Raw genomic sequence first — 27,866 nt, 5'->3', positions numbered from 1 at the left:
TGCAGAAACATTTAATTTATTACCTGATACATTGACTTGATAAACACAAAGATCTCAGTGATTGATTGGAGGGAAAACAGATCGTCTGTAATTTAAGATACAACAAAATGTTTTTTAAAATCGAAGAATAACCTATTTGAGTATTAAGTTCAAATGATTCAAATATTTTTTACGTGTAAATATATAAAAAATTGTGACTGAAATAAAAACATATTTTGGTTATTCTGATCATAGTACACAGGGAAGTAGTGTAGGAGGTCTTTCTCCTACTCTAAGATATAAAAAATATAACGAAAGAAAAATCACACTGTTACAAATGTCCATAACTCAAATCACTTATTAGTTGCATTTACTTCTTACAAATAAAAAAAGAAAATCCTCTCATATTGGGTTTAATTTTATCCTTCATAAGTGGTCAAACAAAAATCAAAATATGGATTACCCTTAACTCAGGCACAAACCACAAACAGAAGCCCACTTATAGAAAGATATATCTTTAGGCACATATTTTCCACAGTTGAGGTGATGCCTAATAAAGCTCTGGAAGCCAGGTTAAGTGTAATTTTAAAAGGACCCACCCCCGCCCCAATTTTCAAAGATTTGGAAGGTGGTCTGCTAATTTTCCCTTCTCCTCCTCTCCAGTTAGACATAACCCATCCACAACATTCAGGGTAAAACACACTGTTGCATACTTTGGCTGTAGGTAACAGTTAAGTGGACCACCGAAGATCGCCTTAATCTTAACACATCCCCTAGCACTAACCCCGACCTTAGCCTACATGAAGCTAATTAACGTTAATCATTGCGGACTCAGCTCCAATTTGGATACACTCTGGTTCAGGGCAGGCCTACTTTAGCCCGCCGTGGTCTGAGGCGGGTCTTGAAGAAAAGGTACATGGCCAGAAGACACATGGAGGACAGGAAATAAAGGATGACACACAGGCTGATGTCCACTTTGGAGAAGCCAATGCTCAGCACAGTCATCCAGCGTCCCCTGTGGCTCAACTCGGCCTCCTCAACAAAGTACTGGCCGGTCAGTTCTCGCTTCTGCAGCCGCTTTCTCTGCCGCCCCACATCTTGCTCAAAGTCTGCTTCCATAGGCTGCAGGCCCACCATCCCCAGCCCTGCATCCAGCTCCATGCCGAGCCCAAACACAGGCCAGGGCTCCTGCTCCTCCTTCCTCTGCAGGGTGCGTTGTTTGACCCGCAGCGCCTTGGCCTTGTAGTGCTGGTTGACAAATGAGTCGAGATCCACGATGTCCTCCTGCAGCTCTCGCATCCTCATCCCCACAATGCTCGGCTTCCTGTGGGCCTGCAGCCGGCCTCGACCCACCTCCATTTCAGGCTTGGCCCAGGGGGTTGTCTCAGATGTCTTACCCTCCATCTCATCTGCTGCTGCTGCTCCTTCCCCACCTTCCTCCTCTTCCTCCTGCGGCCCCTCTTCCTCCTCCTCCTCTTCCTCCTCTTCTTGCATGGCGGGTTGCGATGGCAGAGGATGTGCCATTGAGTCCAAGGCCTCCCTGGCTTTCCTCTCAACACGTTTCTGAGCTTCTAAAGCTTGCTGCTGACTCGCATGTTTTTCCCTCTGTTTTGCCAGGATCTGGCTTTCATCTTCGAGGTAGTCTGACAGGGCGAGGAAAAGAAAGACACAGGGAAGTTATTTCTAAACTGTAATCTAGAAACTTTAATCTAGAATCAGAGGCATTACTTATCATCTTTGGTTCATCTGAATCAATGGTGAACGTTCAGCTCAGAAACTCTTTTTTTTTTTGCTATTCACTCAATACAACAAAAAAAAGTATTACTCACATATTAAAAGAAAACTACTGTCTTTTATTATACTTTACATTTAGAGAAGACTTGATATGATTTAGAGGATACATTCTCTAAATTTGATATAATTTGGCAAACCCAAATTATAAAAAATAAAAACTCGACACAAATAAGTGACAGATACTGTACAAGGAATTTGGGTGACAGCGGGATTATCTAGACTCTTTGTTACCTTGTTTCTCCTTCTTTGTTTGTATGGCATTACTGTTCCTATGTTTTTCATTTACTGAGAACAAGGATCTTTTACAACACATCCACACACATACTATATTTACATAACATATTTTTTTGAGCTGCTTACTTCACATACAGATAACAAAAAGGAAATACACAGGACGATGTCATGATTATTAAGCTCTAGACTGCTTACACAGGCAGGTAGAAGGAAGAAATACATTTCTATTGTTTGGTAAAAATCCTTGAATTCATGAGATATGATCTCTTCAGAAAAGGAAACTATAGTGTTAACCTGTACCTGTGAGGATACTGCTGGATGAGAAGTGGGACAGGAGGAAGGGGAGAACCTGCTCCTTACTCCACTTGTGCTCCCCGTTTTCCTTCACCGTATGGCAGGCTGGACACATTTCTGGTGGAGGCCACTGGATCTTTGGGAAGTTGGGGTCTTCACTCAAATCACCTGCAGAGATGAATGCAAAAGTAGGGTTAATGTAATGTATTGTACAACAGAGTCCTGATCACGTTAGTACTGAGCAAAGATCAAGCACACAGCAACATAGGGGGGAAAGGATGAATTGCAACCATAAAGGGTAGCTGGGTGGTTGAAAATTAAAAATCCGAGAGCCACAGAATTAAACCTAGTGACATATATTATTGGCTCATGCCTTTTTTCTATAAAACTACCTACTAAACGACCTGAGTACAATTACACAAGTAGTGTCATTACTTGATTATTTCAACTGTGTGACACTTTATGCACCTCTATTCCATTACACTCCACTATATTTATTTAAGTTACTTTGCAGAATGTTAAACATATGATTAACTCAGATAATATGACGCATTGAGATACATACTTGTGATACTTAAGTACATCACCTGCAAATACTCTTTATGTACTTTTTTTAATGCAGGAATTTAAATAAAGAGGCCCATTTCTTCCACTACTACGGCTTTCTCACAGCAACAAACTAATATGTACATCGCTAACTTATAGTAGATAATAAACAAGGTCAGAAAATGTTGCATGGCTCGAGATTCTTTCCCACATACAGGAATCACACAACATAAAGCGCCCAGTCAGCTGCTTCATCCATTGTTGTTTCTTTTATTCTCCTTGTTAGTGCATTGACTTGAGGATGTAAGTGCTTTGAGGACTGGATGCAATCTGTGTTGAACCCATTTGATCTTGTCACAGTGCTCGTAAATACTAAGTGCCTATATGCATATGTGTATGTGTTTAAGTGTGTATATGTAAATCATCTGTCTGTGTGAATGTAATCTAGGGATTGATATTTGTGTGTGTGTGTGTGTGTGTGTGTGTGTGTGAGTGAGAGAGAGAGAGAGTATGACAGGGTCTAACAATGATCAATGGGCTTCTGGGATGTCCCAGTGGGAGGGGTGGTGAGATAATAGATGTGGCCAAAGTGGACCACACACACACACACACACACACACACACACACACACACACACACACACACACACACACACACACACACACACACACACACACACACACACACACACACACACACACACACACACACACACCTGCAGCAGACCTCAGTGCTCTGGACCAACTGTCTTGTCCCTTCACACCCCTTTGAAAGCAACTCCAATCTCCAAATTGAACATGAGAGCAACAGAAACCTCAGAGGGGAGCTGCCCTTCTAATGAATTAGAAACTTTCTCCTTTAACATGTTTTCTTTCATGTAGCCGCTGCCTGCTAACGCCCCTCGTCACTCACAAACAACATCCATGCAAACAGACTGGCAGAGGAACAGGCATCCACGCAAAAAATACTCATACACAGCAGACACACTGCACAAATTCCCACAAGGACACACACACAGGGCAGCATCTAGTAATAAATTGCTTGTTGTCACCAACAGGCCTCTGTGTGTGTGTGTGTGTGTGTGTGTGTGTGTGTGTGTGTGTGTGTGTGTGAAGAAAAAAAAAAATAAGGAGAGCAGCAGCAGGTCTGTCACTTTACAGGACTGTCAATTTACATCCTCCACCACCTACGTCCCCGCTTCCTCCTCCTTCTCTACACCGCTCAAGATTAATCTCAGTCATATGCATGTGTGTATGTACTCTGCATACAGTACTTTACATAAAGGATACATCAATTTTACTGTGTCCTGGATGGGCTGCAGCCTGTGGGTGTGTGGGCTTTTATACATTTCAGCAGGTGAGAGCGCACACACACACAACACACAACACACACACACACCACACACACACACACCACAGATGCCTCAGATCTCTTTCCTTATTCTAATCAGCTTGTCACGTTTGCGGCCAGGGTGACTTTAGCCATACCAGCCATATTGAGATTGCCACAATGGCCTGTCACAGAGATGTCATCACCGCTGCGCATACATATTCATCAGGTATAAATATGTATTGTTCAGTACGTCAAACTAGCTTCCTCAGCACTAATTCTGTAAGTGATGATCACCTACACCACATGGCATACCGAGCCATCATGACTGCTGGGCAGTGTGCATGATGTCAGACATTTTGCTCATTTAGATAATCGAGACAAAACCTAAACCAGGAATTCTGTTTATGATGCATCTCACATTTGGGTGAACCTCGATACTTGTATTGATACCAACTCAAATGTGTCTGGAGCACACATTTCCATATAATCTAAAACTGTCAAATACTGAAAATTGGCACTGAATGTGTAGTTTAGTTTAGTTTATTTGACAGAGGACATTAAATCACACATAATTACAAACCGTTCAAGTCCAAGACTAATTTCCATTGTGGTATACAAAGGAAAAGCATAGATTGTCAGCAGATTGAAGTTTGCAAGCTTCCAGAAAAATCCCAGGGCAAAAAAAAGGAACAAATTTTGGCACTCAATGTGACATTGAGATCATGGAGGCTCTGTTGTTATAAATAAGTAAATACTATGTACCACACTGAGTTGTAGTTGTACAGCTCTATCCTTTAAGGGTAACCATCCGACCTAATGGAACTGCTGTTTCCCCAACATATGCCATTGGGGTTCAAGCCCAACTCAAATTTAACTAACTGGGGTTTGTCTTACTATACTCCTTAAACAGTACAGTACATTAGTTTCTGGTTTGAGTCAAAATGTTGCTAATTTTAGACTACTTTGTGTTAGGACAACATTTAACATTTGAGAATGTCATCTACCCCTGTATTAGTACTGAAATCTCAGGTGCTGTTTTGGCACTAGTATGGAAAAAAGATGTATGCATGGGAACACAGTCCTAAAGATAGCCAGGCCTGCTGCTGTTTTGTCTGTAGAAATGTGAATCAGTCTCAGCCTGTTGACAAGCAGCAACAAGACTGAGCTGCCACCGGTCTTAATTCTACTGCTGCGAGGAGGCAGAGGGCCCTGGGGCCTCTTTGTTGCCAGCTAAATTAATTGTTCGGCCGCTTTACAAATAGCTGCTCTTTTATGCATGGCTGCTCCCGAAAGGAGGGGCAGGGAGGCCTGCTAAAGAGCTCCACTTTAGGCAAAGGGGAGAGGAGGGGCTGAGTGGATGGAGGGATGGAGTGTGCACTCCTCAGGGAGACACCGCCACTCATTGCTACAAACACAGCCAAACCCCCTTCTCCTCCCTCTCTCTCCTTACGATTCACCCGACTTATCCCCTGAGGACCCACGACTCACCCTCCACCATGACTAACTCCCCCTGCCACACGCCACAACTTGACCCATGCTCGGAAAGGCTGTGTGTGTGGGTTTGGGAGAGGGAGGAAAGGAGGGGGAGAGTGTGTGGCTTGTGTCATGGTGTTAGCCACCTGCTGTAACACAATACATTGGGAATTGTGCGTGTGTGTGTGTGTGTGTGTGTGTGTGTGTGTGTGTGTGTAAAAAGAGGGCTGGTTCCTAGGGGACCCATCCTGCAAGGATGCTGTGCTGATGCTGTGCCATTACTTGTCAAGCGCAGGATATGAGTCCCAGGGGATGGTGAGTGGAAAGAGAGAAAGACTGCAACAGAGATAGAGGAAGAGAGGGAAGACGGATGGGTGAAGGTGGCGGGTTGAATAGTCTTTAAGCGTCTGGGGTGCAGACACTCGCAGGGACGGGTGTCATTCTGGCCCCTGCTGTTCAGGACACAAGCTGTCCCAGAGATAGAAGAGGGGGCAGTCAACACAAACAAAAGATAGTGATTTAACAAAGTGGGCTGTTAATGACAGCCCTGTGCCTAATAAAATCATATGAACACAGATAAGAGAGGAGGGATGCTTAGGAGCTGTTTAATACTCTCGAGACTGATGTGCAGAAGTGTAATACGCTGATACAGTACCGTCAAAAAAGAGAGAAAACTTTATACATTTACAAGCAGAGGAAGACGAGACAGACTGAGCATTAGAGGAAAAAGTGCAATCTGATGCAAAAAGGAAAGATAAGATTTATTTCTGTGTATGGCCTATACAAGTTAATAAGTCGGTAATTATGCTGCATTTAATGAATGATCTGGATAGAAATTTCTAGTCATAGATTTCTCAAAGACACAAATCGTACAGTGGAGTGAAGGGGTGAAGTTTGGGGTACAAACCTATGAGGACAAGGCGAATGAGCATGATTTGGGGTAAATAAGACTAGAGGAGATATGAACAAGAAATGGTTGAGGACTGGTAAGGTGATAAAGTGGGGACAGTGGGGTATGGGAGAGAATCAAAGTAAGGGTGTGGAGAAGGACGGAAGATGGCAGAGGGGGGTCAGGAGAAAATGGGTGAGGCAGAAGCAGATGATGCTTGGAGGACTAAGACGGGGTGACAGCTGGTGTCTGATCTGAGGATCCATCCTTCCTCCTCCCCTCAACCCTCTTAGTCGTATTACAAAAGACTAACTGACCATGAACAGACAATCTTCCCCCAAAATTGAATAAGGTAATGCTTAAGATCCCAAGGTGTGGACGGTCACAGAAAAGAGGAGTGTGGAAAGAGGAAAGGATGGGATGGAATAAGTGGAGGGACGGGAATGGCTTAGCAAACTAAGGCGTGGAACATCAGCTTCACAACTTTTTTTTTTTTATTATATACATTATATATATCTCCTGTATAGGGGCCAATATACAAAATAAACATATTCTTTTCTTCTGCATTAGGGCTGCAACTGACTATTAGTTGTTCTATTTGATTAATACATTTTGTCTTATCTATAGAATGTCAGAGAATAGTGATAAATTACCATTATAATTTCCCAGAAGCCAAGGTAACATCTTCTTGCTTGTTTTGTCTGGCGAACAGTACAAAAAGTAGCAAATCCTCATATTTGGGAAGCGGGGAGCCAGAGAAACCTTGGTGTTCTTGCTTGAAGGATGATTGAAATGATCGAGTATCAAAATAGTAGCAGTTACATTTTTCTGTTGATAAACTGAATGGCTAATCGTTTGAGCTCTACCGATTAAAAAATTACCACATTAAGTTCAAAACAAAAAATTCCCCAAAACAAACAAGACCATTACCAAGGTGGCTGACACTTTGTGCTGACCTCTACACAAGATTTTACAGTCTCATTTGAATGCATGTTCCTTGTTATGAGGGTCCTTTATCATGTCTTATCTTTCTTTTGGCCCTCAAAACAAAAGCACACATCCTCTTTATAGCAGAAAGTAGTTTGTGGGAAATATGGTCTTCACTTTAAAGCTATAGTGCGTAGTTTCTGTCTCCCCCATGAAGAATTCTAAGTAATGACAACAACACTGTCGCATCCACATGACGCATGCCTTCAATGATCGCGCACCCCCCCACCCCCTCCTCCATGCAGTTGCTAGTAGCCAAGAAGGACACAGAGGATTAAAAAAAACATGGACTCTTCAGAAGAGGTAATGATCTTCACTTGAGAGGGTGTGGTCCGGCGACTTTTGCGCCAGACCACACCCTTGTCTAAACATAGCCATACTGAGAAATACAGAGAGAGTGGAGCTGATAGGCTTAATTAGCTTTGTTGCAACTCATTTGGCAATGGCTCAAATGTAACGGACATTCATTAATATAAAATAGTTGCGCACTTTAGCTTTAAAGACACAGTGAAATAAAAAAACACATTCTCTAACCCTGTGTTGATTGTTTAGTTATCTCTTGGCATATGGTTAGATTTTTTTTAAATGATTTATATCATAATTTCTCTCTATCCCTCTTAACATTAAAATACTTTTAAAAGGAAAAGGTAAAGGTACTTTATTTGTCACATACACGTACATTGGGAATTTATGTTGTCAGGAAATTCATTCTCTGCATTTAACCCATCCCTCAAGGGAGCAGTGGGCAGCCAATGACAGCGCCCGGGGACCAACTCCAGATCTGAGCCAGTGCCTTGATCAAGGGCACTGCCTGGAGAACCTAGTACATGTTTTTGATGACTCATCTTGAACTCTAGGGGCGTATACATAAATATATCCAATCAAGTGTGATTTGAGGCATCTAGCTAACCCCACCTATCATATAAAACCGCGAGTTGTTAGCTTGTTGGTCATAGTAGCTAGCATAATGATATTATGGGAGGTGTGGATGGAGGCCAACAGCTCTGTATCTCACTACAGCTTTGTATCGCTCCATATTTGCTAAGCCAACCCCATGTTGGAGCGATCCAATCTGACATATGAAGGATTTTATTTAAATAGTAATTGTACCCCTCCCACATAGTTAATTTCACTCAGAAATACATTACATTGTGGAAGCTAAAGATGCTATAACAGCAGTTTCATTGTCATTTTAGGGAAACATCTACACACTGTGTACCATAGCTGTAATTGAAATAGAAAGGACAATCACCTCTAGTTTGCACCAAAGGGATTTTGCAAACTAGCTACAGATGATCGTGTCGCTACAGATGATTGTGTAGCTACAGATGATCGTGCTGACTCCTACCTGCCAGTCTGTTGTTGACACGATTGTGTCTGGACCAAAGCCACAGCACCGCTGACGACAACGTGTTCACCTCCACCAGACTCTCTGTCGCCATAATTTCAAAGTGCTCGGCACACGCCCTGCAGCCAAAGAAGCTGTGGACATAGTTTCTCATCGCACTCAGCACCTCCTGAGGATCTGGGGGGAAAGACATTTTATGTTGTCAGTCAATGTTGAGCACCAGTAATCTGATCAAAGTGAGAAATGTGATGCTGTGTATGTCACAATAACAAAAATATCACAAACGCCTTCCTAACACCAACTTCGTTCTATTTCTTGATTTTGTTACTTTAAATGTTTTTGTGGTAACATCTTTGGTAATACATGCAACTAAAAACAATGGTTAAAAAACAGCATGTTTACAAAAATAAATGCTAAATCAAAGTCATTATCTCCTAGTTGAAGCCCATCACCTGTTCTTGTAAAGCTGGTTGTTTCTATACATTAAAATGTCCTGTTAACCTGCGCTGTAGCCTGAAAGCTTGCTAATGGCAGTGTGGGTCCACAGTTTCCTGGATTCCCACGGTTATGTGGGCCAGGAGTCACAGAGAGCTGGGTTAACCCCTTATTGAGATGAATTATCTATGCAAATGGGATAACCCAATCTGGAGATTAAATACAGTTAACCCTCTGTGTGAATGGTGGCCATGCTGTTGTCTCAGGACTTCAAACAATCCACAATCATATTTTCCTAGAGCTTTTTGGTTTTGTTCTCGATTTAGCAGGACCTTCAGATGAACCGTACTGATAGTGGGAGTGTGTCTCTTCATGAAAATAAGGATGGGCTTGTGTTTAAACCTATACTAATGTGTTCACACCTTTACTAATCTATGCAGCGTGGGTGTATATAAATAGAGTTTTATCTGATAGTCAATACTGTACAGTACGTGTGTGTGTGTGTGTGTGTGTGTGTGTGTGTGTATCCTCCCATTAAGCTGGTGGTCTGTGGGGGGCCAGATGGACGCCCCTTTTGGCCAGTCCATCTGCAGGTCACATGATGGTCCGTAAACCTCGGGATTAACCTCTGTGTGTGTGTGTGTGTGTGTGTGTGTGTGTGTGTGTGTGTGTGTGTGTGTGTGTGTGTGTGTGTGTGTGTGTGTGTGTTGAAGGGAGATTAACGTCCCAGCCAGGAGTGGAGCCTCCGGTCATCTGCCTGTTTTATTAACCACTCACATTCCACTAATCTAACATAATCCTTTTTCACACAATCACAATTAGGCTCAATTTTAGTTGTGACAAAAATGACAAAACATAGGAGAAAAACTCAAACTTCATTGTGATATTTGTATGTGTTCTCTGTGATGTTAAATCCGGTCAGTGTGAAATAAAAAGCAGTTCACCAAACATTCCTGAGCTAAATCGTTTACAAAGCCTCACAAAGCCCTCATCCTCAGTCCACCCATCTTTGTGAACTTTCAGTGGCCCTTTTCCTTCACAGCAATACAAACTCAGTGTGTGTGTGTGTGTGTGGGTGTGTGTGTGTGTGTGTGTGTGTGTGTGTGTACCGGTGCCTCCTGCGTTCTTGGCCTGGACAGTGAGAGTATGGAAGAGGGTCCACATCCCGCAAGGGTAACGTCTCAGGTGGGGTCGTGAACCCTGACAGCCCACCCACCTCTCTCCTTCAGGCAAAGCAGTGTCTGGAGACTGAGAGAGAGAGAGAGAGAGAGAGAGAGAGAGAGAGAGAGAGAGAGAGAAACAAAAAGACAAACACAAATTACTGACAAATGGGAAGTAGGAAACAAAAAATGCTTAAATGATCAATCTGGTGATATTATATATTTTTCTTACTGTCAACAAATCCCACAAAAGACCAAATCAAAAATCCCACTAACAAATATTGTCTGTGTAACAAAAGCCTGAGATAGCTTTTTCCTCCTTGTTATACGTCTATTGACACCACACTGTTGCACTGCCATGTTCTTTTATTTCTACAACTACAAGTAGCCTTGGTTGGGAAACACTGCGAAACATAAGTGGATGAAAATATAACAAATGCATTATTTAATCCTATTTGATAAAAAAAATGATAATGCCCAGTTGTTTAAAAAAATAAAAATATACAGTATATATAATGCATGACCCATTTTTAATACATCCTCAGTAGGACAGAATGTCTAAATGCCACAGACAGAATAGGAAAATTGGAAAGTATTGAGAGACAGGTTAACGCATCAATGGTTTTGGTCTTTTCATGGGATTTGTTGACAATAAAAAAAGGAGAATAACCGCAGCCTTATCCTTTAAATAGGACTACAAAGATTCTCTAAAAAGTAGAGCCTCTTCAGCATCTCCCAACCTGTTCAACTTAATGAAAGCCATGTAGTTTTCTTGATCAATAAGAAGTCAATCTTAGGTTAATGGCTCAGCCCTCCACTAATGAACAGAAGCTATCCAGATCTCTAACCACGAGCCACAGTTGAATCCAATAACATATTTTCTCTGACATAAAGTCGTTTCTCTCGCCACACTGCATTGCCATCACTGGTGTGATTGACAGGGTTACTCACATGTCAATAGTAAAGATTTTGGTGTGTGGGTGTGTACAAAGTCCATTTCCTCTGAGGCGAAGTCTATTCATACCTTCCCATTGATTCATTGATCAATTGATTTGCCTGCTAAAAGCTAATGATGTAAGTAAGTGACTCTTTCAATTTGCGAGGGGCGGTACTGTAGGCATGCAGGCTTCATTCCAAAGACAACAGCACATAGATCCTCAGCTGTATGTGCTGGCACCGATACAAGGACAAAGTACATATTGAAAGATCTGGATACTTATAAAATGTATTTTTATCTACTCATACTGGGTTTTTATAGACATTTTCAGGATCACATTTTAACATTTTCTTTGACAGGATAGGCATCACTTTGATGCCTCAGAGGTGGCTTTGAACTGATTATGTGGCCAGACTGACAGGTGACCTTGATATCTCGGTGGAACAAAGAGGCTACTCCCAGACAGACGTCCTCACATCAGTCTGGGTGCATTTCATGATGCCCTGCCCTCTGCTTACCTGTCTGGTCCTCTCTTGTCTCCCTTCCTCTCCCTTTAAGATGCCTGCCTGCTCAGGCTCACAAAAGTATGTTCTTCTTCTCAATTTGCATTCATGTACTTACCTCGATGCAGCATGTAATGGACAGACCACTTCTGAATCCAATGAATACCAAAGATGGAAGACAGACTTAAAAAGTTAACTATGTCCTACATATGATGTTGGCTTGACTGACAGTAATGAGCCCCAAGTTCATCGCAATATTCAAGAATAAGGTGAAAACTTCAATTGGATATTAGTCTATCCAGCTCTGCCTTGACTCACCTGAGCTGAGTTATCCAGTATCTCTCGGAGAGCGTCATAGGAAATCTCATCGCCAGTCTGGTTCTTTAGCAAAGAGTTTACAGACTTCAAAAGGCTCATCACCACTGGACGGCCTGGAAAGTACTGCAGACATTAAACAGGGCACAAAAAAATTGTTGATTTTGAAGCTGATGAGATGTAAGAAAAAATGCAAATAACCATTATTTTCATTGTCGATTTATTTGTTATTGATTCATTCATTAGACATTTAGTCTATAAAATGGTGAGAAAAGCACATCACATTTTCCCAGGAACCAAAGTGACGTCTTCTTTCCGACCAACAGCCCAAAACTATTCAATTTACTATCATTGAAGACATGTAAACCCAGCATATATTCACATTAGAGAATCATTCTGTCAATTGAGTAATTGATCAATCAAACCAATTAGTAGTACTAGTTTTAGCTCTAAGTGCAAGTGTAGTTTATTGAGAAGGAACCAAAACTCCTCTACACTGTCAGTTACTTGTAGTCCCTTTATTTAATTATGATAGTTATGTTGGTAGATACATTTAGATGAAATAATCCATTAATTAATATTCACTGATAAAGTTTATACAATCTTACAGCTCTGGTATTAGTTGTATGCTTTAGTGAGCACATGACAATCTAAATGCTTAACAGTTTGCACCACATAATAGCTTAAAAAATATAGACTGTGCTAATGTTCTATGTAAAAATCTTGTATTTATAAAAGATTTATTTTCCATGTGCTAATACGGATACTAATGCCCCATAACGTTCACACTCCTTTGCCTGAAATGAACATTTCAAATCAACATCTTCACATTTGATGAACACGATTTCTGTCCTACTAATGCACACAATGTACCAAGCAGAAATGTAATGCCTAGATTATCAGTTACCAACTCATCCTCAACTATGTTGTGCACGAGGTTTACATCCTGCACAGATGTTGTGGTTTGAGTGTTTTCCCTGTAAAGAAACTCACTAAATGTGACAGCAGCCGAACTTAAGCCTCTTCCTTCATTAAGATCCATTTCCTAAGCCACTAAAAACCACTTAGCTGCTGTCTACTCAGTGCTTCCTCCTGATGTGTATTTACATCCTTTCAAACTAGCACTACCATGGTAACAACCACAACTGTGTGGAAACATGATACTGTAACTAGCAGAGGTAGGCACACAAAGAGAAAGAGGAAATCCAGCTGATGGGTTTCTGAGACCAGTGATGACAGAGTAAAGACATACACAGACAAACATGTCTTCACACATACGTTACTGACAATAGAAACAGCTGATGTCTTCAGAGAAGAGTGCTTTAATACATTTCAGCTAAATGTGCTTCCTATTCTTACTGTAAGCCTCTCTGTGCAACAGTTTATGATAATGGTCCAGTTTCAGAAAAAGGGATCAAGCTTTTTCCAAGACTTCAACAACAGGCAAATAGACTATTTCCATGGTAACTTTCATCTAGGTCTGCAACTACAGTAACAATTATTTTTTATTAGGGATTCATCGGCTGATTACTTTTTTAAATAACTGATGAATCATTTTGTCTATAAAATGATGGTAATGAAAATCCCCGTTATAATTTTCCAAATGGCCCAAGGTGACATCTTGAAATGTCTTTTTTGTCAGAGCAACAGCCGAAAACAAAGATATTCAGTTAACTATCATGTATGACAAACAAAAGCATCAAATCTTCACATTTAATATGCTGGATCCAGCAAAGGTTTGGCATTTTTGCTTAAAAAAAAAAAAAAAAAAAAAAAAACTGTTCTACTACGTTTGCCATTTTTGATCCTTTTTGATCATCCAACATGTGGACCTTTATGATTTGCATCACTGAGTCTTTTTAAATTGGCCTCCACCATGTGTTAAACTAAATACACCTGCATACACTGACCATCTTGCGCGCGCACACACACACACACACACACGGCTCAGCCGTCTATTCATCACCCTCTAACAGGATCTGTGTGTTACACCCTGACCACTTAACCAGACCCCCAGTGATTTGCTTAAACCTCCTTGTCCAAGGCTGACAGAGTCCTGCTCTGTCCTCCATCCTTCCCTCTGCAACAGAGCACTCTTGACGCAGTCCATGCAGCGCCTTTCAACTTTAATCAACATGGCCTGCAGAAAACTGTCTCTGTGCGTAAACAGCTAAATTTCAACATATCGGTTAGTAAGCAATACATAAGCAGCTGCCTTACATAACTAAAAATCACAGTCAAATGCAAGTATACTATGTGATTCTCAATAATAATAAATAAGATGTGCACTACTTCAACACCAAAAACACACACACAATATTAGTGACAGCAACAACATGGCCCAATAAATAATTAACAGAAACAACTATTTTATAAATCCTTACTGATCATGAATCATCTACTATAATTGCTTTTAATATTGTTGCAACATCAAACATTTTCAACTTTTCTAACACACACACACACACACACACACACACACACACACACACACACAACAACTTGAAGTAATAGTTGCAAAGAGCAGACAAAGGCCTCTGATGTGTGCTGCTCACTGCTGGGAAAGAGATCTAATAGGTTTAGGTCTGGATCTGGGGTCCGGATGCCAACCGCTCAGAAAAGCTCATTAAATAGCCATATGAATTTAACCAGAAGAGAAAACGCAGGTGTTTCTCACAAATGGGTTTAACTCTGCATCACCAAAGCAACACTATTCATGAGATCTCTGGGTCTGGTGATCGCCTTAAAACTCAAATGTTCACCATCTTTATAATTTTATTTGTGCAACAAACAATATTTATGTATTTAGATATCAGTCAGTTTCATCTTGCTCTGTTTTATAACTATATATATATATATCTTACATTGATTTCTCTTTCTCTGATTCTCCCTGGCCTTGATCATTGATGGTGCACAATGTCAATCAATATGCCAAATATATTGCACTGATATATTGATCTATAATGTGCCAAAAACAGTGACAGGCGATGAAGAAAAGACAGGTCAAGTGACAGCATACACATTCAGGTGACAGTGAGACAGTTCAAATTTAAAGCTATAGTGCGTAGTTTCTGCTTGTCTCCCCCATGAGGAATTCTAAGTAATGACAACAACACTGACGGCGCGTCCACATGATACAAGCCTACGTGATCGCGCAGATTTACAGTATAAAAGAAGTCCAACAGTTTAAAAATGTTATACCAAAAATAATACTGCCTGTTTTCCACATATGTATTAAATGTACTTACAGAACACTTCTCTCCTTCATGAATACTCACTCTTGGAAACAGTGTAAGTGTTTAAAATGTAATTACGAGAGACAATAAGGATGCTCGTTTTAGACGATTCATCGACAACAAACCATCACAGTGACACAAAAACAAAAAACAAAAAATCTTTACTGATCAAATTCAGTATTGGGAATAACTAGTGATTAAACTGTAAACACCCATTTTATCATCTCTACTAGACATCTCCCTCTGCATTTGTTCTCTCTCTCTTGATAAAAGACACACAAGCATGCACAACCCCTCCTCTAACCCTGTATCCCTCCTGCCCCCATCCCAGTTGGACCATGACAATCCCCTTCACCCTGGCAATATGTCATCCCTGATCCGATTAGTATCAGCAGCACTTGAGAAACCGCAAGCTCCTTGTGGTGAGGGTCCCGAGAGGGAGGCATCTGTTGGCTGCAACACGGCAGACCAGGCCAGGCTCGGGGCAGGAGACAGGGGTGAGGCCCCTTGGTAACAATCTAACTTCAATCCACTGGGGAAGCATGGGGGGACGCTGCAGACACGTGCCACAGAGTGGAAACCAGGCAAACAGCAGCCTCATCTTTACACACAAATATTTAAATTTGTCACTGAGAGAAACCTACTGAAAAAAAGCCAAAAGAATCAACATTTTTTGTTGACTTGCTTATTATGATACATTACATGAACAGCTGGTTTTAAAAGAGAGCATATTTGGTAATATAGGTGTTCCTGAGCCCTGGCGTGAGAAGGGCGAAGCCTGGGTCCGTTTAGACCAAAGCCCCCCTCTTAATTCTTTGTTTTATTCCCCAGCCCCTCTGTCCCCTTTAGGCTGAAGGGCTTCTTTCAAGAAAAGCAGGATAGAGGTGTAATCCTTAAAAACCTCGCTGTAATGCTCTCATGCTTCCCAAGATCCAATTTTTTAATCCTCATATACATGTAGAGGCTTCATAAATCCGGCTTCAGCCTCCTGACAAGACAGTAAATCTAGTAATATTATGACCGGGTGCAAAAAAAAAAAAAAAAAAAAAAGAAAAGAAATCCAACATCCACCATGTTTACATGTTTGGATAAAGATAAAATGATGGGATGATTGTGGATTGGAAAGAAAGAAACAATTCATGGAAAAACAATTCTTGGACCGAACAGTGTATTTTTTTTTTGGTCAGGGTAAAAGCTAAAAAGAATACATATTAATTTACACACAGACTTTGCTTTTCCTCAAGATGTACAGAACAATGATTAGTGGATATACAGAATATTTATAGGCAACTGTTTTGATATTTAAGTGACGTTCTAGCAAAAATACCAAACATTTGATTTCCAGCTTCCAGTTTCCAGCTTCTCAAATGTGAGTATTAGTGATTTTTTCTTGTCTTTCATTAAATAAACTCTATAGTTAACAACAATTTGGGTTTAGGACTGTTAGTCAGCCAAAAAAGCAATGACATTTTATAGAGAAAATGATTAAATCGAGAAAATAATTGGCAGATTAATTGACATTGAAAATAATAATTAGTTTCAGCCCCTTTACAAATGCATAATGGCAAGCCCACACATTATCACCCATGCAAAGACACACCCTCGTGTATGCAAATACACTCTCCACTAATTATTCTGTATGGTAAAAGTTCAAAATTGTGTTATGATCGAGGAAATGTGTCACCAGTGTAAAGTGATGACACTCAGCACTGTGGTCAGGACATCATGATACACTTTCACTCTAATCATGACTCACGCGGGGAGTTCCGGTGTCACATACACATACGGTGTTTATATTTAATTTTCTTATATTCAGCATATGAACTGCATTCTATGAAACTTAATATAAAAATGTAGTCATTAAATATGTGTTTGCTTTTCAAAGTGCATCAGTAAGCATTTTCTGCCATTCAATCCACTCTTATCCCAAACCTCTAGTTTCACATCGACTTGCTTTTCTTACATTAACTGTTCTTAACAAGCTGACTGACTCAAAGGATTCGGCCTCTTTGTAGCAAAGATCACTCAGTCAAACAACAATAAGGAGAAGTCAGCTGCAACAATGACAACCTCCTCAACTACACAAAGCCCTGCTGAGTGGCTGGTCCATCATGGTAGGGGGACAGGCTAAAAATACCACTCGGACCTGCCACTATTGACTAAACAAACTGGAGCTAATGGGAGGCCTCAGTGTTCAGTGTGTGTGTATGTGTGTGGGGGGGCGCACACACACACACACACACACACACAGTTACACCCTAGCTTGCTACAACGCTTCCCTAGAGAGTGAGATATAATCAGAGAGATTGGTGGCAGACTAGGGCAGTGAGACAGCCTGGTGCGTAGCCAATAGGCAGGTCAGGCCTCATCATCACAACATGTTTGCCTGGCTGGCACACTTCAGGGAGGAAAAGAGGGAACAAGGGAGCATGTGATCAGTAGCGGAAAAATAAAGTGGGAAAAAGCATGTAAATAAAAGCTGATAAATCAATCAAACATGAGACCCTGGACAAAAAAAAAAAAAAAAAAAAAAAAAAAAAAATAAAAAGAAATATGTATGCTTTAAAGTTGGAAGATTGAAGAGAGCAGAAAAGAAAAATGGGAAAGAGGATAGGGGGAACCACAGAGGCTTGGCATGTTCACAAGTACATACAGAAATGCCTGTGTGACACCAAAATTGCAAAACTGCATGAGGAGAACAGAGGAGGAGAAAGAAGAGGAGGAGGAGTAGTGGCTGTGTCTGTGGGTGGCAGCCACGCTTTAATCCCCCTGAGAGCCAACATGAAGAGGGTCAACAATACCTTAGAGAGTGTTTGTATTCCTGCTCTAGTCAATGGCATCCACTTCTGCTTTCAGTAATGTGTGTGCGTGGTGAAAAACAAAAGTGAATTTGACAAAACAATTAATTAGGTAAATTTGCCAAATAATCTAATGGATTCTAATGGAATAAAACAAACATGTTATGAAGAGAGGACCTTGAGCTAAATGCTGCAAAACAACAGCTCCAATCTCAAATGTGAGCAGACATTCTGCTGTCTAACTCTCCATCTAGTGGTGACCTGCTGTAACTACACATTTCTGACTGGATGTTCATTATACTTAAGTTTTTTTTTTTATAGAAACAAATCAGTTTAAACAGATTTTATTTCCCTATGAACCAAAAATGTGTTGTCTTTCCTGACAACATGGCATCATGACTTTGCGTAAACATACATGCCACATTCCAAAAGCCAAATGGTGTGTTATCTGTACGCATTTTGAGCTATCCACGTGTATGTCTACGCTGTACACAGCGGATGTAAACATACACGCCACACGCGGGACGCGATCCCGGCTCTCCTGGGTGAAAGTCCTGTGTTTTACCCAACCCAATCCAACCTCCTTCCGTGGACTTAAGTCCTTTCTTACTACTCGCTGTGGCGAAAATTCACACGTAATGTAGGTCAATGGCGGCCAAACAGCGTTGATTATGCGTCTTGATAACACGCCAAAATGGCATACGAATTGGCGTGTCATACATACGCCACTTCATGAGATCAGTCTGTTCCTGATCACCGTTAGTTTACAGTTAACAATCCTCTGTCCCGTGGTGACAAGGACAGCTAGGAAAATGTTTCCGATAATAGAAAGAGAAGAGTAAAATGAGGGAAAAAGTGAATGAGCTGCTTATTAAACAAGAGAATCCTTATAAATGAGAAAACAATGAATTAATTAAATACAGCATATATTATACAGCAACGTTATTTTTTTAAATCAGATATTTTACCTGGATTTTGTGTTAAAAAGGTGTGGTCAGCAATTTTTACGTTTTCAAATAAACAAAACAAAAATCTAAATATTATAAAATAATGAGCCCTAATCAATGTATATCATTTGTTACACATTTTGTGTGTATGCATTGCTCTCTCTGCTAACTCTACCTTTGCCAGGACAGAGATGTACTTCTTGAGAGAAGTCAGGGCCTCTCCTTTGATGAGAGTATGGGCAGCTACCTCCACACGCAGAGAGTAGTGCAGCGTGGACTCCAGGTCTGCCATGTACACCCTGGACCTGGGCACACAATCACACACTTCACGTCAACAAATAATAAGAATGAGCATACAAAAAGACAGAGCCGCATGTATTGTTCATACCTGTTGAAGGGTCTCCAGGGCTCCTCTGTGCTGTTATTGAGGACGTCTAGGGTGACCGGTAGAGGCTTCCCTGACCGCACCACCCCCGGCAGCCTCTGGAGGGCGTAAGAGTAGAAAGTACGAGCCTCAATGTTGCTGAGGGAGAGAAGGACAGGTGAGACAGACCTTTAGGTCACTCAGCATAGACTATATGCACAAACCTACGTGGACACCCCCTCTCTTGCTTTCCTGATAAAACATTACAATGATCCCATGCACAAAGAAGGTCCAGAAAGAGTTTGGTTTTGAAAGAATTTGACCATCCAACACTTTGTGATCAACTGAAACCCCAGACCTTATCACTTAACATCAGTGGCCGAACACACTAAAGCTCTAGTGGCTGAATGGGAGCAAATCTCTGCAGCCGTGTTCCAAAATCTTATATAAAGCCTTCATAGAAGACTTGTGGTTGTTATAGCAGAATGTTAATGCCTAATGTTTGGAACGAGATGTTCAACAATCACATGTGGGTGTAATGTTTGACTGTACACTTTTGGCCATATAGTGTTCATGTAACCCAGTTTGTACAGCAATGTGTTAAGAGCATAGCTTTAATTCTGCAAGGAACCTGAAACAAATGCACTGTTTTTTTTGTTTTTTTTATTTCAACCTTTTGTTTCAGCAGTCCACTTCCATAAAAATTGTTTTATGACCTGTATTTCTTTGTGGCCATATATTTTATACACTTACGGGAATGCATTTTAAATACTGAGCAGATGGTGCCAGAGTAGCATGGAACTGAGAGAGAGAGAGATCGCTGATTATTTAGCCATGTGATAACCCTGCAACAGCCATTAATTCTCTCTCTCTCTCTCTCTCTCTCTCTCTCTCTCTCTCTCTCTCTCTCTCTCTCTCTCTCTCTCTCTCTCTCTCAGAGAGAGAGAGTGGGGCAGAGAGAGAAAGAGAATATCGTAAAACTGGAACAGGATGGTAATAAGGAGGATGGATACTCTGGGCCCACGCTCACTCACACCAGCCAGGGACTCAATTACACCTGTGTGTCTGGTGGGAGTGTACAGATGTGGAGGGAGAGCCATTCATCCAGTGATCCCCAGGGTCGGCGGGCAGGCAGGCAGGCGTCAGGGTGGGCTGGGAGGGAATGCATTCACCTGGGACCAGCACGCATTACATGCATGACGGATGTGAGACGCCCCCGCACACATACACACACACGAGGCACACTCTGCTCTCCCAGGATCAATCAGACATTCAGCGATGATGGGAGGCCATCTGTCGCCGTGTGCGGCTGGGGCTTGTTTGGCAGGTGAAGCCAGAAAAGCAATGGCATTGTTTTCATGCAAGAAATTAAAAAACCTCCCCTCTGTACAGTGATGGAGATGAGGGGGGTTGGAAGGGGAGAGATGGAGGGTGAATAAATAAATCAGCAATAAATCATTTCCTTTTTGCATTTGTCAACTAAAAAGAGTCCTCTTTGCATGCCAAGTTATTGAAACAGCCAAACAAAGAGGCAGAAACAGCAGATGAATTTGCAGGGTGAGGAATGATCAGCGCCGCTTTATGATAGTGAATAATGGGAGCGATTTTGATGTTCTGATCCCATTAAGAGGCCAGATGTTTAAAAGCATTCTCATGAATAGGGTTCAGATAATGAGCACACGATGAAGGTTTACGGCAGAAAGCAAAGTTGTCGCGTGTGGAACAATAGGAACCAAGGGAAAATAAACTTGGTGTTTGTGTATTTCAGATCAAGCTAAATGGAAATTACTGTAAAAAGTTTGAGGTGTTATCGAGATAAATACAAAATTATCAATATGTACCAGGTACTGAACATACAAGATATACACAAAAACAGTTCATGTTGCAAGAGCCTCACAGCTTCATACATCACATCCATCCACTTGCTTTTAAAAATGTTAGCCCTACAAATCGAATGCTGACTGGTGGATAGAAAAACACATTCAGAACAGTTACAACATTGTTTTTCACAATGTGTATTGTCCTGTACTTCACAGATAACAATCGGCAGATCTGGATGGTCTTAACTTAAGCTCCTCCTGCTCCAGTTGGAGGTGGCGCTTGTTAGCGTTTGGCACAACCACAATATGGCCACCACTATTTGCATATTTGACTGTTTGTCATTTTTAGGGCTGTCCCAAACCAGCTAGTGGGGAAAGGCAGGGAACAATAAAACCTTCAGACAGCGAGTCTGCCCCAGCGCTGACTCGATTCTCCTGTGCCCCTCGTTGTTAGTGCAGCGCCACAGAATAGGGGAAACACTGTATAAATTCACGTTCTGTCCTGCGCAACCACACAGGTGTTCTCACTTATTCTGACTCATTAGACCTCTGCTCAGGTGGAAGTTGGAGAGAGCTATGCTGAAATTACAAGGTCACCAAACCTCATGAACCAAAGACATAATAAGGGTGTAACCTCTCTCACAATTTCGGTGGAACAAAATCCGGCTGGCAAAATTCACTCGTGTGGTGTAGGAAGGGACAGGAAATAGGGTGGGTTTAATCAATTACAATTACTTAATAACAAAAAAAAAGTAAAGTATGCAATATAAATACAATCACAGTTTACAATGTTTAATAAATGTAGACTGCCCTCCACGCTGGCCTGTGTGACTTTATTTTTCTTAGTTATGCTGCGTTCCGAGCACAATTTTTAGCCCGTAAGTTACGACTTCAAATCATGAATCACAACTTGGTAGCGTTCCAGGCAAAGTCACGACAAACCCTTCTGCGGCTACCTAACGCTGACGTTAGCTAGCGCTAGCTGATAGTAGCGATTTCTAGTTGGAGACATATTTTGGGCTTCATTTAATAAAAATAACCTGTAGTAGTACACAATCGAATGTGTATTGTTTTGATTACAATGTGCGGAATTATTTTATGTTGCCTATTTATGTCTATTCATTTCTATTTCTCACAGTTAATCACCGGCGTCTGTACAGCATCAACAGGGGTTGCCATTGTTGTTTATGTGTGTGTGACGTCAAAAACTGTAAGTGGGAGTACAACGATCTGGTACGAGTTCACGTGTAGTAAGTTACGGGTTTGACTGCCGTTCCAGGGCACTTTCACGGGTAGAAGGTTGTAAAAACACAAGTTACGGGTTGCCTGGATCGCAGCATTAGTAGCGATCTGTTTGGGATACAACCTTAATGCTAGCTATCTGGTCTTTGTAATTTGTCTAAAAACACAACTGTCACTAATGCCTGAAATATAAACACACCTCATCCTTCAGCAGGGAAAGACCTACCAGACACTGACTGTTTGTAAAAGCAAATACAGTATTCATGAACTGGTGTAACAAATCTCTGTTTTCTAATATTACCATTAGGGATGCATATACAATTAAAATGTAGAAAACAATAATTATTATTATCATCATCATAAATCTCTACACTGCACAATACATTATGTATATTTTCTTATATTTTAGTGGAAGCTGCCAAACATTGTCAGGATGATAATACTGTAGTTATAAATAGCAGAACACTGTATAATGCAGTGGAAGTTAAAGACGGCACAGATACTCACACTTTGAGTCTGGTTAAGTTGCCTTGAGGAGAGTAAAGGTAGCAGGATGGAAACTCAGTCACTCCCAGTTTGGTTACCAGACCTTCCTCAGTGCTCAGGACTCTCCGCACTGCGACGTTCTCATACTGCAACAAGTCCAGGGTTACCTGAAGAACACAGTACACACATATACACACTTCAAACTAAAGATTGTAGTCATGTTATATTTCAACATATGTCATGTTTATCTGTGATGTGCAATCATTTCCAGTCAAACATTACAACAGCTTATTTTGACCACGCTTTCTCTTTCTGGCTAAAGTAAGACATACATAGTCAGAGAGAAAACTATATTTAGTATTTCTAAAAGCTCATCTCTTCTGCTGCACAAAAATAAATAATATTCAAGAGGAGAAACAAACACACAGCTCAGGTTGACGGAAACATGAGCCATTACCTCTCGCCCGATGTAGGATTTAGTGTCCTCGAAGATCAGAGCCAGGTGTTGAACGCTGTTGGTCTCAAAGAAGCTGTCGATCTCTGCTTGGCTGGACAGAGAGATGAGCAGACAAAACACTTAAGACTGGAATCTTAGGTACAAGTTACACTAAGCCGCGAAGAATTGCCAAACATCACCAACAAATCTTAAAGGCTATTGATCCTGCAGAGATCAAAAGGAAGAATTAAATAAGAGCATATGACATATTTTATCTAATTAAGAAAAAGGGACATTCTAAATGTATCTAAGAAGACTTTAGTTCATTTGGAAATAGTTATTTTTTTACAGGTTTTTAAATGCCTTGGATCTCCTTTATCCACAAGACTACTTTTTATCTGAAGAGCATCCACAACCACAAACTTTTAAGCTACTGTGTGATATCTGCTTTCAAGTATGTTGTTTCCGCTTGAAAAAAAAGAAAAGAAAAAAAGGAGAAGAAGAAAATTGCATGATTCTGAGAGAAACAATGTTACGTTTCCTTTAAATGTAAAAATGAGACATGAACTTGACTTCCGGATTCCTTTTCCTGCACCACTATGATAATAAACTGTGTGTGCAGTGTCTGAATACATGCGTGGCAGGATGTGGGCAGAGCAGTGTGGCCTACTAGTGAAGACCTAATATTAATAAACAATAATAAATAACAGGGTGGCAGCTAATGATGAGATCAGATAAATTGATGCAGTATGGTGGGAATGTGTGTTTCTACACCAACAAGAGCACGATTCTGCAACAAAAGGTAAAAGAAATACTGTAGCTCAACATGGAACTATAATAAAATACTAAAATAAACTATAATAATACATGTTCAATAAAAGTGTGAGATAGGTAGATGTGGGGAAGAATATGGACTCACTTGCATTTAAGCCTTACTGTACATGTAACTCAAATCAAATAACTACATGTAACTACAGGTTTAACAAACATTATTATTATTCACAACATCCTACTAGACTGCACACGTGCATGCTATCAGTAGAGCAGACATATAGATAAACAGAGTGATTGACAGACAGATTAACTTTTATCTATGGCATTTGTTACTTAAAAAAATAATAAAAAAATAAAAATCAATCAGAAGAATCTATGTGTGTGTGTGTGTGTGTGTGTGTGTGTGTGTGTGTGTGTGTGTGTGTGTGTGTGTGTGTGTGTGTGTGTGTGTGCGTGCGTGCGTGCGTGCACCTGGTGGGCTCCAGTGGGGGGCAGGCTGGAGGCCAGGGCTCTTCATGGGATTCCAGTTGGTCTATGATCCTGTGACGGAGCACCCGAACATCATGAGTGGAAGCTGGAGGTCAAAGATTATCAAGAGAACATTATACACTTATTATTTACTAACGAGACCTGAGCATGTACACAAATATCTGCAAACTGGACGCGCTCTATAAAAGACACATTTAAGGTGAAGGCTCCTCCTTTATTTTCACTGGCCTGAGTTGCTTCTGTGTGTGTAGTAGTACCTTTAAAGGCCTGTCCTGTAGAATCAGCTTTGGAATAAGCATGGAAGAACTGCAAAGTGAAAGAGAGAGAAGGTTTAGGTTACGTAGGAAGTGGTGAAAAAGAGAGAAGTGAGATCAGATCAGACGGCACTCACACAGCCATGAGAGAAGCAAAGTGATGTTGTGTAATGTGGGGGAGGGTGGGAGGCAGCTTTCCCCTCTGCCCGCCTTGACCCCTAAATCCTTCCTGATTCAAATCAGTCGCAGATGTTAAAAGCTCCATTGTGTGTTCAAACAGAAAGAGCTCTTTGTTTCATTGGCTCTCGCTGGATGACAGAAAGGAGAGTCTGAAACACACACTACTGCTGACTAATCAGATACGCTACAAATACAAATGCAGATGTTTGAAGCTGGAGTGTTTCTGCTGATCATGCATAAGTTAACTCTACTGGGAAAGACTGTTGCATCTACAGTACCTAACCCAATCTGTCACGTTAACATCCAGAGCTTCAAGAATTATATATAAACCCTTTTAACATAGGTTGCTCGTACATTACCCACGTACTGCTACTTTTAGAAGGAGAAAAATCCCCTGTTGACTGAATATTAAAAACAATATTCTAAAGTGGATCATTTAGATTTTGAATTTACTAAATGACAAACAGCCCAAAAAAGGTTATTTTCCTTTATAGAATTGACAGAGTTTATGTATAATGGTTTCAGAAACATCACAAAACAAAATCACTACGGTAGTTAACAACTGAAACATACTAACAGGTAGGATAGAGTCTGATCACTTAGGGGTGAAAGTTAAACTTTTGAATAGACTTTGGTTTATCAAATACCTCTTTAAAGTACCTGATCTAAAAAAAAAGTCTTTTGTTTCCAAGAATGCTTATGCACATTATACACTACATGCTAATCAAAGTCAAACATAATGTATTAGTGTTGAAAACGGGGGGGCCCCAGACATGTTCAAGGAAAACTGTGAACATTCCTGATTTTATGGTCACTTTAGAATATGTATTGGAGTACCATGGGAGGGAATGGACTAGAAATTGTATGTTTGTATATACTGTATAATACCTTTATAGTGGGGTACGATCTGATGCCAAAGCCATTGCAGACCTTCCTGTTTTCCTCTGCAGCACAGTCAACAGCTGCCAAGTTCACAGCTGGCTTCCACTCTGAAGAACAAACATCAAATAGAGCCACAGTTAATATTTAGCGTATGGTCTACTGCACCCTGTACAGTCTGCGGACACTGGGTGGGCCTTATGTTGTCCTTCTGCCATGCAGTGGGCCAATATGAACTTCAGTATATCAATACACAAGAAGTCCATATTGTCAAGAAAAGAATTCTGTTTATCAATAGACCTTACTTACCTTTATCTATCCACATGTCTATTTATTTATGAAAGAAGGCAACAAACTCATCACAGGTAGCAAAATAACTGAAGTGATTGTTACATGTTTTTATAGCTGATAAACATCAACAGGTTGAGGGTTGCCATGCTGCCAGTCATTTAATCTGCATGAAATCCTAATCTTTTCTCTTGTATTCTCCTCAATTATTAGATGGATGACCCTCCTAGGCAAAGCATTTGACAGCATGCCAAGACATCAGTTGCCATTGTTGACTGTGTGTGAGAGAAATACCTCATGACTGTGTCAGGCCTTGTGCCATCATCAGAAACTTTCCCCTCAGCTATATTCCTAATTATATTTATTGTCATGGCTCTGTGATATTTATTTTGGCTCAAGAGCTACAGAGAAAAGGAGGATGTGATGGATAAATAAAAAGACATTCTTTAGATCACATGCTCTAATTAACAGATAGAAACAACAGTTGGTGTTCTCACTGTTCCCATGCAGATTATAAAAAAAACACAGGGAGACGTAGGCAATATTTAAGCTAATTAATTAAAGACTACAGTCCTAAAATGTTTAACTAGGATGTTTGACTTTTTCGCTGGCTTATCATGTGAATGAAACAAACTCTGAAAAGTGTTTACTTTGTAAACATTGTAAACAGCTGCAGCTACGTGACTTGCGCCTGGTCCGTACCAACCTTTTATGTCACTCGCCAAACCTTTGTAAACCGGAGAAAAGGCGATGCAGTGTCCGCACCATGAAGCATAAAACTCCACAAGAACAGCTGCTGAGGAGTTGATCAAAACCGACTCGATATTTTCCTGACTTAATAGGATGACTTGATCAGAAGCGGTGTACAGTCCAGTCTCCGCAACAGAAGGGAAAAGAAGACAAAAACATAACCAAATTGCGAATGTTGCTATCCTTCTGGGATATATTTGTATTTCTACAGTAAACCGAGACGTGGCACGGCCACAGCGCCGCGCCATCTTCCCCGTCCGAGCTGCTAACCCCATCGGTTTTCACCTCCGTGTTCTAAAACTTGACACAACTTTTTCTCCCTCTTTTCCCGGTCAGCAGGCTTTACGGGTCCTCCCCCCTGAAGAGCTCCAAACACCTTTCACAACAAAGTAACACACCCTCTCCACACTCTCTCATTGTTGTCGTTAACTTCTGTGTAAAGATTAAATATGTTGATATCAGGCGAGTTAAGTGACGCGCGAGGACAAGAATTACAGTCGTTTGCCCCTTCACGGCTTTCATACAGGAAATAACCTTGCATTCCTATTAGTATTATTAAGACTTACATTGTTTTAAAGAAAAAAACTATTAGTTGAGCGTAAAGGGCCATACTTGACCTTCAAAATAAATAAATAAATAAAAAATACCTTTAAAAAAACTTCAAACTTACTTTTTCTTGGGGGTGGGGGGGGTCCG

At 40.9% G+C, this 27,866-nt stretch overlaps 1 protein-coding gene across 1 annotated transcript; it reads right to left on the bottom strand.

The window, feature by feature from the left end:
* On the bottom strand, positions 1-27,677 carry qsox1 (quiescin Q6 sulfhydryl oxidase 1). The gene is made up of 13 exons (XM_028588371.1): positions 27,127-27,677; positions 26,142-26,242; positions 25,077-25,125; positions 24,802-24,904; positions 23,578-23,668; positions 23,142-23,287; positions 19,597-19,731; positions 19,384-19,513; positions 12,231-12,353; positions 10,422-10,560; positions 8,878-9,054; positions 2,308-2,469; positions 1-1,622 (listed from the first exon to the last, which is right to left on the bottom strand). Exons 1-13 carry the CDS (start codon positions 27,443-27,445, stop codon positions 838-840), a joined length of 2,460 nt encoding a protein of 819 aa, XP_028444172.1. The 5' UTR covers positions 27,446-27,677; the 3' UTR covers positions 1-837.
* Positions 27,678-27,866: the final 189 nt, after the last annotated feature.

Source organism: Perca flavescens, chromosome 9 (assembly GCF_004354835.1).
Source record: "Perca flavescens isolate YP-PL-M2 chromosome 9, PFLA_1.0, whole genome shotgun sequence".
Classification (NCBI taxonomy): Eukaryota; Metazoa; Chordata; class Actinopteri; order Perciformes; family Percidae; genus Perca; species Perca flavescens.
Note: the sequence above shows the minus strand (reverse complement) of the source record. Positions and strands in the feature narration are given on the sequence as shown.

Coding starts and splice junctions, on each gene's coding strand:
- qsox1 (XM_028588371.1), bottom strand. CDS start 27,445: ATGGGGTTAGCAGCTCGGACGGGGAAGATGGCGCGGCGCTGTGGCCGT. Junction 23,288..23,577: donor AATCCTACATCGGGCGAGAG/GTAATGGCTCAT, acceptor TGTGTTCTTCAG/GTAACCCTGGACTTGTTGCA. Junction 10,561..12,230: donor TACTGGATAACTCAGCTCAG/GTGAGTCAAGGC, acceptor TCTCTCTCTCAG/TCTCCAGACACTGCTTTGCC.